The sequence below is a fragment of the Petromyzon marinus genome, chromosome 60 (genome assembly GCF_048934315.1).
Source record: "Petromyzon marinus isolate PM22_M1 ecotype Great Lakes invasive population chromosome 60, UKy_Petmar_22M1.pri1.0, whole genome shotgun sequence".
In the NCBI taxonomy this organism is placed as follows: Eukaryota; Metazoa; Chordata; class Hyperoartia; order Petromyzontiformes; family Petromyzontidae; genus Petromyzon; species Petromyzon marinus.
In genome coordinates, this window is record NC_133726.1 from 3909159 (window position 1) to 3927573 (window position 18415).

Consider the following 18415-nt stretch of genomic DNA (forward strand, 5'->3'; position numbering starts at 1 on the left):
CTCCAAACATACAGCAGGCGGCAAGATCGGGATCGAACCCACGATCTCCTGTATACCACGCGAGGTAGTTAACATCTCCTAGCCACCGTGATGATGATGAGAGAGAGAGACACGCAAACTCCAAATATACAGCAGCAGGCGTCAGGGTCGGGATCAAACCCACGACCTTCTGCACACCAGGCGAGGTAGTTAACATCTCCTAGCCACCGTGATGATGATGAGAGAGAGAGACACGCAAACTCCAAATATACAGCAGCAGGCGTCAAGGTCGGGATCAAACCCACGACCTTCTGCACACCAGGCGAGGTAGTTAACATCTCCTAGCCGCCGTGATGATGATGAGAGAGAGAGAGACACGCAAACTCCAAATATACAGCAGCAGGCGTCAGGGTCGGGATCAAACCCACGACCTCCTGCACACCAGGCGAGGTAGTTAACATCTCCTAGCCGCCGTGATGATGATGAGAGAGAGAGAGACACGCAAACTCCAAATATATAGCAGCAGGCGTCAGGGTCGGGATCAAATCCACGACCTCCTGCGCACCAGGCGAGGTAGTCAACATCTCCTAGCCACCGTGGCGCCCTCTGTCATTGTTTCGTGTTCACAGCTGCGCCCTGATGGTGGCGCTGGGAGTGCTGCTGGCCGCTGAGGTGCCGCCCGCCCAGGCAGCCGCGGCCGCCGTGACGGTGACCAAGTGGACGTCGCTGAGCACCGCGCAGGCGTCGGTGCAGAAGAACATCGTGGACCTTCACAACCAGCTGCGTCGAGGCGTGAGCCCAGCAGCCAGCAACATGCTGCAGATGGTAGGGACCCCCCCCCCCCCACACAGCAACATGCTGCAGATGGTAGGGACCCCCCCCCCCACAACAACATGCTGCAGATGGTAGGGACCCCCCCCCCACAACAACATGCTGCAGATGGTAGGGACCCCCCCCCCACACAGCAACATGCTGCAGATGGTAGGGACCCCCCCCCCACACAGCAACATGCTGCAGATGGTGGGAGCACCACAGATGGTGGGACCCCCACAGGTGGTGGTCCCACCACAGGTGGTGGGACCTCGACAGATGGTGGGACCCCCACAGATGGTGGGACCACCACAGATGGTGGGACCACCACAGGTGGTGGGACCCCCACAGATGGTGGGACCCCCACAGGTGGTGGTCCCACCACAGGTGGTGGTCCCACCACAGGTGGTGGGACCCCCACAGATGGTGGGACCCCCACAGATGGTGGGACCCCCACAGATGGTGGGACCCCCACAGATGGTGGTCCCACCACAGGTGGTGGGACCACCACCTGTGGTGGTCCCACCACAGGTGGTGGGACCCCCACAGATGGTGGGACCCCCACAGATGGTGGGACCCCCACAGATGGTGGTCCCACCACAGGTGGTGGGACCCCCACAGATGGTGGTCCCACCACAGATGGTGGGACCCCTACAGATGGTGGGACCACCACAGATGGTGGGACCCCCACAGATGGTGGGACCACCACAGGTGGTGGGACCCCCACAGATGGTGGTCCCACCACAGATGGTGGGACCCCCACAGATGGTGGTCCCACCACAGATGGTGGGACCCCTACAGATGGTGGTCCCACCACAGATGGTGGGACCCCCACAGATGGTGGGACCACCACAGGTGGTGGGACCCCCACAGATGGTGGTCCCACCACAGATGGTGGGACCCCTACAGATGGTGGGACCCCTACAGATGGTGGGACCCCCACAGATGGTGGGACCACCACAGGTGGTGGGACCCCCACAGGTGATGGGACCTCTGCCGCCCCCTGCCGCCCCCCGGCCACGGCAGAAGCGACCGCCGCGTGTGAGGCACCACGAAATCTTCAGCGGAAGAAGAGGGACCCGAGGGCGCTTCAGTGAAGGTTCTTGTGGGAGTTGTTCAACTTTACTTCGGCGTCACGGTAGAGAGATGTTAAGTGACTTGTCTGCTATACAGGCGCGCATGGGTTCGACCCCGACCCTGACACCTGCTGCATATTTGTAGTGTGCGTGTCTCTCTCCCCGTCGTTGCGTGGAATTCTCTCCGGGTCCCCCGGCTTTTCCCCACCACATTTAAAAAGCAACATCACGCGTCTAGAGTATTTGGCTGCTGCTATGAATGACCACCATTAGCCACTTCGTTGAGCTCTCATTTGTGGCCAGGTTTCTAAAAAAAAGAGCCGCATAGCTCAGTGGGCTTTGCGTGGAAAAATTGGAAATATAGTAATACAGTATATAGCGTTATTTTGTTCAACTCCCAAGAGACCATAGAAAGACTTGCTTTAAATCGTGGCCTGGAGGCTCCTTTAAGTCTTTCAGAAGATGATTATGAAGGTTGTTATATGCATGTGTCACTATCACCCTCTTGCTTGTGCTCCCGAATGGCCATATGATGGTGTTCTTCAGTCCGTACAATCAGCGACGATACATTTTTTATTTAATCGAGCAGCTGCGAATGCACCTCAAATAACGCTGGTCCACGAGGGTTCACCATTGTTTTGGTTAAGCTGGGTGGAAATTTAAGCTGGGTGGAAATTCAAGAGTTCAGGATAAGCCGTCAACGTCTCGCCACCGTGGCTTGGAAATGTTAACTCCCTCACCTGGTATACAGGAGGTCGTGGGTTTGATCCCGACCCTGACGCCTGCTGTATATTTGGAGTTTGCGTGTCTCTCTCTCTCATCATCATCACGGTGGCTAGGAGATGTTAACTACCTCGCCTGGTATACAGGAGTTCCTGGGTTAGATTCCGACCCTGAAGAATGCTTCTGTATATTTGGAGTTTGCGTGTCTCTCTCTCCCCATAGTCGCGTGAATGTTCTTCCGGGTTCGCCGGGTTTTCCCTCCACATTTAGAACCAACGTGCGTTTAGAGTATTCGGCTGCTATAAGTTGCCACGTGATAAGCTACTTTGTTGAACTATTATCTGTGGCCACGTTGCTTATAAAAAAAAGAGCTAGATAGCTCAGTGGGCCTTACCTGGTAAAATGAAATTAGCTCATTAATAGTTAGTTAGTTAGAGTGACCTATGTTATCAAAATGAGAAAACTAGGTGACACAGAAACACAAGTAACTGTACTGTTATAGTACAACAATGACGCAAATAGGAATCAGAGTAAAAACAACCACCTCTGATTTGGGCACAGTTGGCTTGTACGATGCGAAAGGAGTTCAACATGCATGTACACGCGGCACAACTAAACTGAATAGAAGTCAGAGCAAAGACAGCTAAATAAATCATGAGGCTAGCGACAACCGATTAGAAATCACAGCACAAACATGAATATTGAATAAAAAAAAATTCCTCTTAAACAAACTCAGCTGGGAGAAATTGCTTTGAAAAAAAAACATTCAAAGTGGATTGAGAGCGGTTGTTGAAGTCGTGATGGACACGTGTCAAACACAACGTCAAAGCGTGCTAATCACGCAGAATCCGCAGTTCCACAGCTCCGCATCGCGATCTGGATGGGGAGAGTTCACCAAGGACATTGTTGAAGTGATGCAATTCCAGGTGTTTGGGGGGACATCGGCCAGACGATGAACGAAGCATGGACAGGGCTCGGCAGCCAAAACAACAAGAAAATCCATTCTTTTGTAGGATTCATTAAACAAAAAAACCCCTCAAATCTTTTAAGAGCCGCAATGCACGTGGTGAATAAGATACCGATGGGCCCTTCATGAACAATGTCACGAAGCAGGGCCCTTAAAGGGTCGCATGCGGCTCTGCAGCCGCAGGTTTTGCCGACCCGTGAGAATGGCAGTGTGGTTTTTATTGTCTCCCTTAAGTCATGGAACAAGCAAGCTGCCAACAACAGCCTCAACTGGGCCAAATCCTGTGCTTTGGGCCACAGCGCGTCCGCCAACCGCAAGACTCCGGGTGAGACCCCATTGCTGCACTTACATTCACTTTGGGGCGCCACGGTGGCTAGGAGATGTTAACTACCTCGCCTGGTATACAGGAGGTCGTGGGTTCGATCCCGGCCATGACGCCTGTTGCTGTATATTTGGAGTTTGCGTGTCTCTCTCTCTCATCATCATCACAGTGGCTAGGAGATGTTAACTACCTCGCCTGGTGTACAGGAGGTCGTGGGTTCGATCCCGGCCCTGACGCCTGCTGCTGTATATTTGGAGTTTGTGTCTCTCTCAGCATCATCACGGTGGCTAGGAGATGTTAACTACCTCGCCTGGTATGCAGGAGGTCGTGGGTTCGATCCCGGCTCTGACGCCTGCTGCTGTATATTTGGAGTTTGCGTGTCTCTTCCTGTGGTCGTGTGGATTCTTCTCCAGGTCCTCTGGTTTTCCCCTCCACATTTAGAAACATGTGTTCAGAGTAGTCGGCTGCTAATACATGTCCACGTGATAAGCCACGTCATTGAGCTATCATTTGTGGCCAGGTCGCTTCTGAAAAAGAGCTATATAGTTTAGTGGGCCTTGCCTGGTAAGATATAAATAAAACATACTTCGTAAGCAAATAACTATTTTCATTTACGGCAAATCCTCGCTTAACGCGTGGCGGTGTTCACGCGAACAACGCGTGTTAGCTACAACGCGGTTCTTCCTTTTTGGGACACTTTGCACGCAAACGCAGAAATGCGCCCGTTGCTGTAACGAGAAGCGCGAACCATTAAAAGGCGGCACGTGCTCGTTCTAACGCGACACCCGTTCTAACGTGGTTTCTGAGCGGTCCACGACGAACTACTTTTACGGTGATAGTGCGCACAATGATACAGGTCTACCCTCAGTTTACGTATCCCACCATCTCACCGCGTGTGCATAGCAGTAGATCGTATCTCGCCCAAACTGTATCCTCCTTACATTATTTATGGGGGAAACATTTTTCGCCTAGTGCGTTTTTCGCTTAACGTGGCACTTATCGGGAATGCATCTGCTCCTATGGGTCCGTTAAGCGAAGGCTTGCCATATAAATCATCAGCACCAAGACTCGAAATCTGTTGTAATAATTATCATAAACCATGATTAATCCACTGCTGGATGAAGGCCAGCAGTGGATTGATTTAAGAAATCAGTCCCCATTGTTTCACCTGCCGCGCTGGGAAATAGGCAATCGAGCTAGCGGCCTCCGGATTGCAAGCACAGTGGTGCTCTCCATAACACCACGGTGGCAGAATTCCTGTACGTGTGTACATGTGAGAGTACGTGTGTATGTGTGTGTCTATGTGTGTGTGTGTGATGGGGGGGAGCGGGAGTGTAGCGGTTAGCGCTACGCTGCGCTACGAACCTGGCGACCCGGGTTCGATTCCCGCTCATGACCAACACCCAGTGACGATTATCTGAACCGGTCCAGGGCCTCCCCTAGGTCGAGTCAGCCTCAAATGAGTTGCTGGTGCGGTGTGTAAACATCGCCACTAGGGAGACAAAGGCGGCCGGGCGTGGTGTTGGCCACCCACCCCCTCGTGTGCCGTGCCCGCCTTTATAGGTGCTCGCTAACAGCACTTGCCCGAAAAGAAAGTCTGTTAAGGCTATACGGGGGATCTTTGTATTAGTATATGTGTAGTTATAAGTGTGATGATTGCAGGATTGAGGAAGTAGCCAACCCCTGTGAGCAGATTGGGCTGCAAGTCTGGTGCGCTAACCATTAACAAGCACGGCAGCTGCCCCGATGACGATGATGACGACGATGATGACGACGACGACGATGATGACGACGATGATGACGACGACGATGATGACGACGACGACAATCAATGCGACTGGACAGCCCCGCAGTGATTAGACGAAGCCTGTCCCGCGCAGTGTTTGGCTGCGGCGAAAACCTCTACATCGGCAATGCCCCCTTCACCTGGAAGTACGTCATCGGTGAGTGGTACAACGAGGTGACCGCGCCGGGCTTCGTGTACGACAAGGCCGGCCAGGGCGCCGGCGTCGAGCACTACACGCAGGTGAGAGGCGCCTCGCTCGCGGCGGATCAACGCGGAGCGCGCGGTGACTCCTCGCCTTGGCTGCCACGCGCATTCTTCCGCTGGGGGCACACGCGGAATGCGTCACCATTGTGACGTGTTGTTACGCACGAACACACGCACTGTTGTTACGCACGAACACACACACACTGTTGTTACGCACGAACACACACACACTATTGTTACGCACGAACACACGCACTGTTGTTACGCACGAACACACACACTGTTGAAGGGAAACAACAAAATAATAAAATATATATAAAACAATAAAAAAATCTCACGACGTTTCGACCATAACTCAAACGGTCGTCTTCAGGTGTGTTGGTTTGCATAAATTTATTTTTAAACGGCGCATTTACTTATTTATAAAAAAAAACGTTAGCGCCACGCGCAACGATTTGGCAGTTTATTTAGGACTAGTCTATCTATATTCTGAAAAGAGGAGGGGGGAGACGAAATTTGTTATAATGTATGCTGTCTGAAAGCCACTGTAAGCGTGAACAATCAATTAAGACCTGAAATCGTTTATCAAATCTTTCCAATGATTGCTAAGATAGAATCCATCTTCTCGGTTGAAATTGTCTCTGTGCTTGTATATGTGGATAGCCTCATGAACGAATCTCTCATGGAAGCCAGATGGCTTACAAAGAACCTCTGTCTTGGAAAAGTCAATGGCATGTGAGCCTACTGAATTAGAACAATGATCTGCCACGGCCGAGGTGTTGGTCCTACCGTGTTTAAGGTCTGCTTTGTGTTCACGAATGCGGTCCGAGACATGGCGTTTGGTTTCTCCAATGTAACTACTACCACAGAGGCAACTTAGTTTGTAGACACCAGGGTATTGTATGTCCGGAATCACATCTTTTACAGACGGAACCAGATCACGGATTTTATGTAATGTGTTGAAACGGACCTGGATCTTGTGTTTATTCAAGATTTTGGAGATCTTTTTTGTGATCCCTGCAATGTAGGGTAAAGTGATGGTTTTGAAAGGCTCCTCAAGAGGGTTCTTCTTCATGGTTTGAGTGATAGCTTTGCGGATTGTATAGTCGGAGTAACCATTAGCCCTAAGAGCTTGGTGTACGTGTTTGAGTTCACTGCTTATGTGTTCCTGGTCGGATATGCATTGGGCTCTATGATACAGAGTCTTGATGAGAGAATTCTTCTGTGATGGATGGTGGTGGGAATCCGGTTTCAGATAAGCATCCGTATGGGTAGCTTTCCTGTAGACAGAGTGGCTCATTGAGCCATCAGGTCTCTTTTTAATTAGGACATCCAAAAAAGGTATCTTGCCATGTATTTCGACTTCCATGGTAAATCTGATGGCTGGGTGTATGGAATTGATGTGGTCGAAGAATTGGTCTAGAGCAGGCCGGCCATGTGGCCAGATGACAAAAGTGTCATCCACGTACCTCTTCCATAAGGTTGGGCGCAGAGTGGCAGTCTGGATGGCGTCAGTCTCAAATTTCTCCATGAAAATGTTAGCTATAACTGGAGAAAGGGGGGAGCCCATTGGGGTGCCCTCAGTTTGTTTGTAGAAAGTTCCATTCCAAGTGAAGTATGTATTGGTTAAACAGTGTCTCACCAGGGGGGGTACCTCAGTGTTTAGTCCTTGATGAACCAAGTCTTCAATGATTGCAATGGTGTCAGGTACAGGAACCTTGGTGAATAAGGAAACTACATCAAAACTGACAAGCAGGTCGTCTGGGGACAGGGAAATACCCTTGATTGTCGATACCAGGTGAGTAGAATTTTGTACCGCAGAGGTGGTCTTTCCAGTGAAAGGACGCAGGATTTCAGACAAAAAACGAGCTAGTTTGTAGGTGGGGGAGCCGATAGTAGAGACTATGGGACTAAGGGGTGTATCTACTTTATGTATTTTTGGTAAGCCGTATAATCTTGGTGGCCTGGCAGCAGAAGGTTTCAACAAAAACTGTTTAGATTGATCAATTAATGCGGTTGAATCAACACATTACATAAAATCTGTGATCTGGTTCCGTCTGTAAAAGATGTGATTCCGGACATACAATACCCTGGTGTCTACAAACTAAGTTGCCTCTGTGGCAGTAGTTACATTGGAGAAACCAAACGCCATGTCTCGGACCGCATTCGTGAACACAAAGCAGACCTTAAACACGGTAGGACCAACACCTCGGCCGTGGCAGATCATTGTTCTAATTCAGTAGGCTCACATGCCATTGACTTTTCCAAGACAGAGGTTCTTTGTAAGCCATCTGGCTTCCATGAGAGATTCGTTCATGAGGCTATCCACATATACAAGCACAGAGACAATTTCAACCGAGAAGATGGATTCTATCTTAGCAATCATTGGAAAGATTTGATAAACAATTTCAGGTCTTAATTGATTGTTCACGCTTACAGTGGCTTTCAGACAGCATACATTATAAAAAATTTCGTCTCCCCCCTCCTCTTTTCAGAATATAGATGGACTAGTCCTAAATAAACTGCCAAATCGTTGCGCGTGGCGCTAACGTTTTTTTTTATAAATACGTAAATGCGCCGTTTAAAAATACATTTATGCAAACCAACACACCTGAAGACGACCGTTTGAGTTATGGTCGAAACGTCGTGAGAATTTTTTTATTGTTTTATATATATTTTATTATTTTGTTGTTTCCCTTCAACGTGACTTTACCGAACAAACTAAGAATATGAATTACTGCAGTCACGAAAGCTTTAAATCAAAATTTAAAACACACAGTTGTTACACACGAACACACACCCTGTTGTTACGCACGAACACACACACTGTTGTTACGCATCAACACACACACTGTTGTTACGCAGAACGTGTGCCTATTATAACGCAGAACGTACGCACCATTATAACACGTAACCCACGCCTGTGATATATATATATATAAAACGCCGAACGCGTGCACCTTTAGGGGGCACAGGTGATGGAACTGCTAGTCATCTCAGTTTGTCAATCCACGGCACCTGGGTCTGTACCGGTGACCTCCTCCTGCGCCTAAGCTGGCAAAGGAGTCGACCCACGGCACCTGGATCTGTCCCGTGACCTTCTGCCGGCAGGGAGAGCCTTCAACAATTAACGTGACGGCCTCAACGTGCACTTAGCCTGGCGCAAGCGCTGTGGTGATGTCGCAGCCACTTAGTGGCGAATGTCGGTTGTTGTTTGTTATTGCAGCTGGTGTGGTACAGTTCCTTCCAGATCGGATGCTCCGTCAACTTCTGCGCCACTGCTAAGAAGTACTTCTACGTTTGCCACTACTGTCCAGCGTAAGCAACGCCCGCACATCCATCGTTACCCCACTCAGTAATGATTGTGATTTATTTTATTTTATACCTACTACGTGGACTTTACCGAAAGAACCAAAGAGTATGGATTCCTGCAGTCACGAAAGCTTCAAATCAAGATTTTACAAATCAGCTGTTTGGCGCAAGTGTCCAAAGAACCAAAGGCGTCAAGTGGCCAGCAAACGAAACAGCACGACTGGACATCTGCGCGAAAGAGCTTTATAGCTCATCGGATTCCTCCAGGATAAATAAATATCGTGATTCTGAAAGTCGCGACACTTTTATTGAATTCGGCAGAGTTTTTTTTTAATGAAAATGAGACGATGGGAGGGAATTGCGACAGGTGGAGCAGAGATGAGACGACCCTGGCTCTACTCCCCACTCTCTTGCGCGTGACGGCAGCAGCAATGCTGTTGTTCGGCAGCTGTAGATGCCAATGTCGAGGTCTGTTGCTGATGGTGTTGCTGGCCGTGCCGGGAGGGCTTCATTCTCCTCGGTTTCTGGCCAGGAGGTCAAAATTCGGCCTTGAGACTTCCTCAATGTTGAGTTGGTACACTCGGAGACGTTGCCGGAGTGGTGTCTGACCTTTAAGATGGCCCTTTTTCTCGGCATTTAGCACCAGTGATCACGTCTAGATTCATATTAGCGGTGTCCATTTCGCCCAAATGGTGTAAGTTGATGACGGTATTGATTATGACAGTATTACAGGACGTAGTTGATTACAGTATTAGAGTGATGACGGTATTATAATTAACGGGGATAATTGATGGTATCATGATGGTGTTATGATGACGGTATTACAGTACATAGTTGATGACAATATTACTTGGCGATGGTATTATGACGGTATGGCAGTATTGATGGGAGCATGAGTTAATGATGACGTCACCCTGCTGCTGCTCTATTTGAGACCGGGAGCAAGTGGAGGGCCTCACCATTCTGGCGAATTGCCCGATGATGCTGGATGTAATTACCAGCGAAACGTCGTACTCAAAAATTGTAAATGTTGCGGATTCACTCTGCAACACACCGGTGGGCTAAAGTAGTGAACTAATTGTCTTTTGTCAATGTGACACTTTTTTTGCTGATTGGCCGTGTCGGGTGGTGGAGGGTTACGACACGTTTATAAATAACGCGATCTAACCCAAAAACGTGTATTATGAATAATATTCGTCGCGAAAGCCTACGTGTTAAACTGAGCATTAGTTTATGACGGTTTTAGTTGCTAACTGTATAAGTTTATGACAGTATTATGGTTAATACCGTCATCATAAAAAAATGCAAATTTAAACGGAATAATTTCCCTGTACGTCATAAGTTTTTCTTCCGATTCAGTTTCGATGACGTATGTGCACGACATCGAAACGGAATCAAAAGAAAAGCAAAAGTTAAACAAAACTTTCTCGCTACCGAGGCTCCCACAAGGCCATGCGAGAAGGCGTGTGGCACAGTTAGGTGCCAGCTATCGTAGAGTGTGGTGGTCATGTCGCTACGGTTCCCTGCAGTGAGTGCGACGTCTTCATAAAAACCAACGGCGCTACGCTTGTCTCTGAATAAGTTTTACGCAGAAACCGCTTGAGTTTTCTGGGAATTCAGCAGGCGAACGGGACACCCACGCGGCAACACGCAGATGTCTCAGAATGCGAACGGGTTCATGTAAGACCCCTCCCCACCCCAGCAACCACGTGTAAAGACCCCCAGCCAGAGCCGCGCGCGTGGCTGCCCTGTTTTCTGTCGTCGTCGACGTTTTGCCCCGAGAGCGAGACGTCGCCTGCCCTTGCTGTCGCCCCTCCCAGCGGAAACCTGAACACGCGTGTCTTCCGGCCGTACGACAAGGGGAGCGCCTGCACCTCCTGCCCCAAGAGCTGCGTCAACAAGCTGTGCGGTGAGTTCTCCGAGGGCACGCGTGCGTGCCTCGAGCGGCCGGGTGGGCACGGCGGCAGTCGCAGTGGTAGACGTTTCGTGCCCTCGCGAGCAAAAGTGCGCGAAAAGCCCCTGTTGTCCGCAGTTTTCTAAATTTTTCTTTTTTCTTTTGCTAGGGAAAGGGGCCGTCCATAAATGACGTCACGCACCTAGAGGGGGGGGGGGGGGGGGGTCAGACATTTGTGTGACGATGTGTGACGAAGGAGAAGGGGTTTGAGAAATGTGACGTCACGTAAATAAATATAGACAACACGTTCTACTTAATGTAATAGACTTTTTAATAAATGTTTTCTACTACAACATCAGAGTGCAGCGCCACCTTCAATACGCACTACAATGACAATAGTTTAAAGCGATTTGAAGCATGTTTTATTTTTTGGGGGGGGGCAGAGCTGTGTGACGTCATATTTGAGGGGCGGGGTTTGACTTTTTGTGACGCCGTGTGACGAAGGGGGGGGTCAAAAATCGTCCAAAATAGCGTGACGTCATTTATGGACGGCCCTAAAGGCCCACTGAGCTGTAAGTGTGACCTGGCCACAAATGATAGCTCACCGAAGTGGCTTATGATCACGTGGACATTTATAGCAGGAGTCAAATAGTTTCAACGTACAGCGATTCTAAACGTGGAGGGAAAAAAACGGAGGGCCCAGATAAAATCCTGGCGACCACGGGGAAAGAAAGAGACACGCAAACTCCAAATATACAGCAGCAGGCGTTAGGATTTGGATCGAACCCATGACCTCCTGTAGACCAGGCGAGGTAGTTAACATCTCCTAACCACCGTGATGATGATGAGAGAGAGAGAGACACGCAAACTCCAAATATACAGCAGCAGACGTCAGGGTTGGGATCGAACCCACGACCTCCTGCATACCAGGCGAGGTAGTTAACATCTCATAGCCACCGTGATGATGATGAGAGATTAGACACGGACACTCCAAATATACAGCAGCAGGCGTTAGGATTGGGATCGAACCCACGACCTCCTGCATACCAGGCGAGGTAGTTAACATCTCATAGCCACCGTGGCACCCTTTACAATTCGGAATGCTCCGTTGACCGGCGTCTGTCGTAGGTGGCAAAAACAGGAACCTTCCTTCACGTATCCGTCGACAATAAATCCCGCCAGCCTTCCGGCATCTTGCCGTTCGCTTCTGGTGGAGCCGGAGTCGTCGTCAACGGGGGCTGCAGGTCGCTGCTGCTGCTGCTGCTGGCGAGTGGTGGTGCCGGCGGCGGTCTCTGTACAGGCGGAATTGCACCCACTGTGTGCTCAATGGGGGCCCCACTGCTTCGCCACAGCCAACCCTAGAAACATTGTAGGCGCAGTTTCTCTCTTGAAAAGTTGCACGCGCTCGGGAAATGTTTGACTCTCAGATCGGATTAATCGGCACCCTCCGTCCCCCATAGATGCCGGGTGACAGAGCTTTGCCGTCGACACAGCAACTCCCCCATTAACATATTCTTTGTTCCTTTCGGTAACGTCACGTAGATAGAAAAAGAATAATAATAAAAAAAATAACGCCGTGATATTTTTATTAACTTTATTTTTTTTTTATATCTACGTGACTTTACCGAAAGAACCAAAGAATATGAATTCCTGCAGTCACGAAAGTTTTAAGTCAAAAACACCCCCCTCCCCCCCGTTTACGTCTCCCCCATTTGACCTCGTTTCGCAAACACGCCGTCACTGTAATCAATTACCGACGCCGCTGCCCCGATTTTGCGTCGCTTCAACCCACAGTTCTTTCTCGTTATCCGTCGCCTCTCAGCCTTCGCTTCCACCACCAGCACCAGCACCACCTACCCTGTGAATCGCTTCGATTTACGACATCTTCGATATCCGCCTTCGTACCTTTCAGGAACGAAAACCCCTGACGTAAACCGGGTTTTTGTTTTTGTTTGCGTCAATGAATCAGGGCCCGAATTAGGCACGGGCGAAGCAAGCTACAGCTTCGAGACTCGCGTTGTGAGGGTACCCCTAAACGCGAAGCAAAAAATAATGAGGCGTTTGAAGTTGTGCATAAAACAAGAAGGCCTTTCGACGTGACGAAAAAAATATAGAAGGCACTCCTCGACGGAGGCGTCTTCGGCTTGACATAGCTTCGGGCCCCAGAATTGTCATAATCCGGCCCTGAAATACATTGCACGTGTGTACACGGAGAGGTTAAATCACACACGCGTTGAATACACGGGGGGATCCAACTTTTATTGGAGGCGTACACAATTATGTCGGGCGTGTGTCTCTCTGCGCGTCCGTCTCCGCGTACGTGTCGACTCTAGACCTCGGTGCTCGTCTTTCTCCACGTGTGCGTCTCTTTCTTCATGGCTGTCCCCGTGTCTGTTTGTACCCGGGCACGCGCCCTAAACCCCCCGCGTCTGCGTACCCCCGTGCCACGAATGAATGGAATTCGCGTGGCGGGACCCTCCTGAGAAAGAGCCATGGGATTACCGCTGGTACGGCTATTTTAATACTCACAATGGACAAGGAGGACGAGATCAATGGGTGACGCAACACATTCTCCTGCGGAGGGAGGAGCTGGTGGGAACGTTGGGTTGCTCGGTCAGTGGCCAGGGTCAACAACGGCGGCACCACCACGTGGTGTATTCCGCACAATATGCACGACTGTGAGGGCGGGCACAAGCCGGCGTGAGTAGGTTAAACGTTGAGTTTTATAAGGGCACCACGGGGTGACCAGCCCCTCCCCACCCAGCCCCACCCCTCCTACCCCCCACCCAGCCCCTCCCCACCCTCCCCACCCAGCCCCTCCCCACCCTCCCCTCTCCACCCAGCCCCACCCCTCCCGTTTTTGGATGCACGATGGACGGACGGACACAATAATCCCCTGTGGGCTGGTGGTGTAACCAGGAGGTTCCTACACAGTATAATGCGCGTGCCTAATGTGCGTTGACTCAAGAGCGCAGAAGCGTGGTCACCACATCCACGCCTCTATATAAGGAACGAGACAGGTGGGCCTCTCCACAAATCTGGCTGGCGCCTGATGAAGCTGGTTGTAATTACTGGCGAAACGTCGTGCTCGGATTGTAAATGTTGTGGCTTGGCTCTCCAACACACAACCGGTTAGTGCTGTACTAGTACACTACACTATACACTACACTATACACTAGTGCTGTACTAGTACACTACACTATACACTACACTATACACTACACTATACACTACACTATACTATACACTAGTGCTGTACTAGTACACTACACTATACACTACACTATACACTAGTACTAGTATTCTACACTATACACTACACTATACACTAGTGCTGTACTAGTATACTACACTATACACTACACTATACACTAGTGCTGTACTAGTATTCTACACTATACACTACATTATACACTAGTGCTGTACTAGTATACTACACTATACACTACACTATACACTACACTATACACTAGTGCTGTACTAGTACACTACACTATACACTACACTATACACTAGTGCTGTACTAGTATTCTACACTATACACTACACTATACACTAGTGCTGTACTAGTATACTACACTATACACTACACTATACACTAGTGCTGTACTAGTATTCTACTCTATACACTACACTTTACACTACACTATACACTAGTGCTGTACTAGTATTCTACACTATACACTACACTATACACTAGTGCTGTAGTAGTATTCTACACTATACACTACACTATACACTACACTATACACTAGTGCTGTACTAGTATTCTACACTATACACTACACTATACACTACACTATACACTACACTATACACTACACTATACACTAGTGCTGTACTAGTGACGAATTGGCCACGTTCTGTTTACGTGACAACCCTTACTAGTTGGCTGTGTCGGGTGGTGGCGGGTTTTAACGACACATTTATATATTTACGCGATCTAAACCAAACAAACCTCTATTACGGATGATATTGGTCGCGAAATCCTCCTGCGTGTTAAATATTAACAATGATTGGGCACGGTTTGTGATGACGATGACGATGATGACGATGGTGATGATGGTTATGATGATGGTGCCGACTATTTACCCAGGAAAACCTCACCCTGCAAAGACTTTGCACGGCAGCAGTGTCCAGCTGCATTGCCAGATTTGGCCAATTCCAGTCACGGACCGTGACTGGAATTGGTGGTGATGGTGGTTGAACACCGTTTGGATGAGCCAGTCAGTGCGGTACAGACAGAGTCCTCAAACACGGGCAGAAGGCCTCGGTGAGTGAAGTTCACGGGGATAGCAACCACGGCAGTAGCAAAAATAAGTAATATTTAAGAATACTTTTTTTTAAAAAACACGCTTTAATGAAATGTACCGTACTGGTGGAAGAACTTTGAAGACTCCAGGAAAGTGGCCCCGAAGCTTGCCACAACGTAAGGGGGCCGTGGTCAATTGCAGCCAACGTGAGTTGAGCGTGGACAATTAGACCCAAGCCGAAACATAACATGAATTTTTTTTTATTTTTTTTATTTTTAATGATAGAATATAGTATTGTCATCAGTATGACATAATTATACCAAGTTTGCAGTCGGATACCACATTGTGAAGTGGGTTTAAAATGAGTTACAAGATTTGAGGATACAACAGACAGAGTGAGATAATAAAAAAGCGTCTATTAATAATAGAGGCGACTGATTTCCCCGGTGAGCGCGTGGGGTGAGCGGGTGCAAATGTTCGCGCGCAGTTCTGGATGAATCAAGGAAACCCGCCTGCTTCGTGTTGCTTTCCATCAAGCGATTAGCTCGTTTGGCTACGTACGGCACGAAAGAAGTTCAACGCGCTGCATGCACAAACATTGTCGGTCGCCACCAGCAACCCGCCGTCGGTGGCTCACACCGCCGCCTCGCTTTGCCTTGCCCTGCCGCCCGCAGTCAACCCCTGCATGTTCACCGACTACTACTCAACCTGCGCCCAGATGAAGGCGACCTACGGCTGCAGCAACAGCACGAGCGGCAAGGTGATCCAGAAGAACTGCCCTGCCTCGTGCTACTGCGACGGCAAGATCCACTGAGCAACGAAGGGCGACTTGCGCGGGCGGTGGCGGCGGCGGTGGCGTTAAAATCGTCGCAATCGACGATCGACGCAACGCCGAGCCCTTCACCGCAGCGCGAGAGTTTTTTGGGGGGGGGTGGTGGTGGTCGCGTCAGTCGGCACGTGGTTTTTTGTTTTGTTTTGACGAACGTTATAAGAATAATTGGTGAATTTGCGAATCTCAGCACGGTTCGGTTGGGGTCAAGGTTACAAGAAGGGCTGCCACCTTGTGTACTGCAGGCCAAAAAGACGTTTCTCAGTTAGCACCAGGACCTGTTGTTAGAACTGTCAGAAAGTTCAACACCGGAGTTTGCCAGATCTCGGTACAGACAATAATCATGATGATAAAACATTTGTAATGTATTCATGTTTTTTGGGTCTTTCGGTAAAGTCACGTAGACAGATTTGTAATGTACCCGTTGGCACGATAATTGTTATTTCCAGAGTGTTTGCCTGGATAATTGAGTGTATGGCTGGGTAGTGGAGTGTATGGCTGGATAGTGGAGTGTGTGGCTGGGTAGTGGAGTGTGTGGCTGGGTAGTGGAGTGTGTTGCTGGGTAGTGGTGTGTGTGGCTGGGTAGTGGAGTGTGTGGCTGGGTAGTGGAGCGTGTGGCTGGGTAGTGGAGTGTGTGGCTGGGTAGTGGAGTGTGTGGCTGGGTAGTGGAGCGTGTGGCTGGGTAGTGGAGTGTGTGGCTGGGTAGTGGAGCGTGTGGCTGGGTAGTGGAGTGTGTGGCTGGGTAGTGGAGTGTGTGTGTGGATAGTGGAGTGTGTGGCTGGGTAGTGGAGTGTGTGGCTGGGTAGTGGAGTGTGTGACTGGATAGTGGAGAGTGTGGCTGGGTAGTTGAGTGTGTGGCTGGGTAGTGGAGTGTGTGGCTGGGTAATGGAGCGTGTGGCTGGGTAGTGGAGTGTGTGGCTGGGTAGAGGAGTGTGTGGCTGGGTAGTGGAGTGTATGGCTGGGTAGTGGAGTGTGTGGCTGTAGAGTGATGATCATCAATTCCTGCTACCCGAACTGCAGATGACAATCCAAACCGGACAGGTGGCAACCCATTCGCGGAAGGAGCAATAGTTATTCCACTTATGTCTCTGTTATGACCACTTTATATTAACGCTTCATATACTATCTCTTACATTGCGTACGACTTTTTATTCATCCGCATAAAAAAACAATGAAAAGGAAGCCGCATCAAAGATGTTTAGATGTACACACCGACCACGGAACGACCTGTCGCGTCGCGATGTGTGGGGAACGCGCGTGTGACGTGGAGCGGTGGCGCAATGGTTAGCGCACTCGGCCTTCAATGAGTACCCGGTGCGGCAGCGTGTAAACATCGCCACTGGGGAGACAAAGGCGGCCGGGGCGTGGTGTTTTGCCACCCCACCCCTTCCGTGTCGTGCTCGGCCTTCCTGGGCTCTAACAGCACTTGCTACAACAATTCTGTTAAAGGCTACACGGGGCATCTTTGCCTTTGTGAAAGGGGGTTAAGAGTAACGTGGCGCTCGACGCCAGTAGTAGGAGACTTGGAATGCATTGGGGGAAGATCCCGCATGTGTGTGGAGGACAACAGCAGTGTCCATCGCGCGAGTAAAAAAAGACGACAACACGTGGGAAGGTAATTGTTGATTGTGACGATGGCGATTCATCATCCCCATCGTCACCATCAGCCATGGCCTATCCACTGCTGGATGAAGGCCTCGTCAAGTCGCCACCACCTCTCAGATGACCTTGCGATGTCCACTCATGGCCACGCAACACGGGACGTATATCTGAACCGATGGTGGGCCCTCTCTAGGTCGACTCAGCCTGAACCGAGTATCTGTATGGGTGCGTCAACTTTGCCCCAGGGGATGTTTGTCTTCGTCTACGTTAGCGGACTCCGCTGATGGATGAAGCCTCCTCCACTGTCAGTGAGGGTCACGCTACTGCTCTGGGTGAATGTGTGTGAGTTCATGAGTCTCTGTGTGAGTTTATGGGTCTCCGTGTGGGCCTCGCATGAGACTGTGTGTGAGTTTCTGGGTCTCTATGTGAGTACAGTATTTGAATCTGTGTGAGTTTATGGGTCTCTGTGTGAGCCTCTGAGTCTGTGTGTGAGTTTATGAGTCTCTGTGTGAGTACAGTATTTGAATCTGTGTGAGCCTGTGGGTTAGTGTGTGAGTCTGTGTGTCTCTGTGTGAGTCTCTAGGTCTCTGTGTGAGTCTGTGGGTCTCTGTGTGAGTCTCTAGGTCTCTGTGTGAGTCTGTGGGTCTCTGTGTGAGTC

The 18415-nt window shown here is 49.8% G+C and overlaps 1 protein-coding gene across 1 annotated transcript; it reads left to right on the plus strand.

Annotated features, from left to right (window-relative positions):
* The first annotated feature begins 577 nt into the window (after nucleotides 1-577).
* LOC116955518 (serotriflin-like) lies at nucleotides 578-16768 on the plus strand. The gene is made up of 6 exons (XM_076053273.1): nucleotides 578-804; nucleotides 3790-3880; nucleotides 5758-5903; nucleotides 9094-9185; nucleotides 11000-11088; nucleotides 16001-16768. The coding sequence occupies exons 1-6, from the start codon at nucleotides 619-621 to the stop codon at nucleotides 16138-16140; spliced, it is 744 nt and encodes a 247-aa protein (XP_075909388.1). The 5' UTR covers nucleotides 578-618; the 3' UTR covers nucleotides 16141-16768.
* The last annotated feature ends 1647 nt before the right edge of the window (nucleotides 16769-18415 follow it).

Bases quoted from the DNA above. Each gene is read 5' to 3' on its own strand.
- LOC116955518 (XM_076053273.1), top strand. From the start codon at position 619: ATGGTGGCGCTGGGAGTGCTGCTGGCCGCTGAGGTGCCGCCCGCCCAG. The intron at 805-3,789 runs GTAGGGACCCCC...GTCTCCCTTAAG, and splicing joins CCAGCAACATGCTGCAGATG to TCATGGAACAAGCAAGCTGC. The intron at 5,904-9,093 runs GTGAGAGGCGCC...TTGTTATTGCAG, and splicing joins GCGTCGAGCACTACACGCAG to CTGGTGTGGTACAGTTCCTT.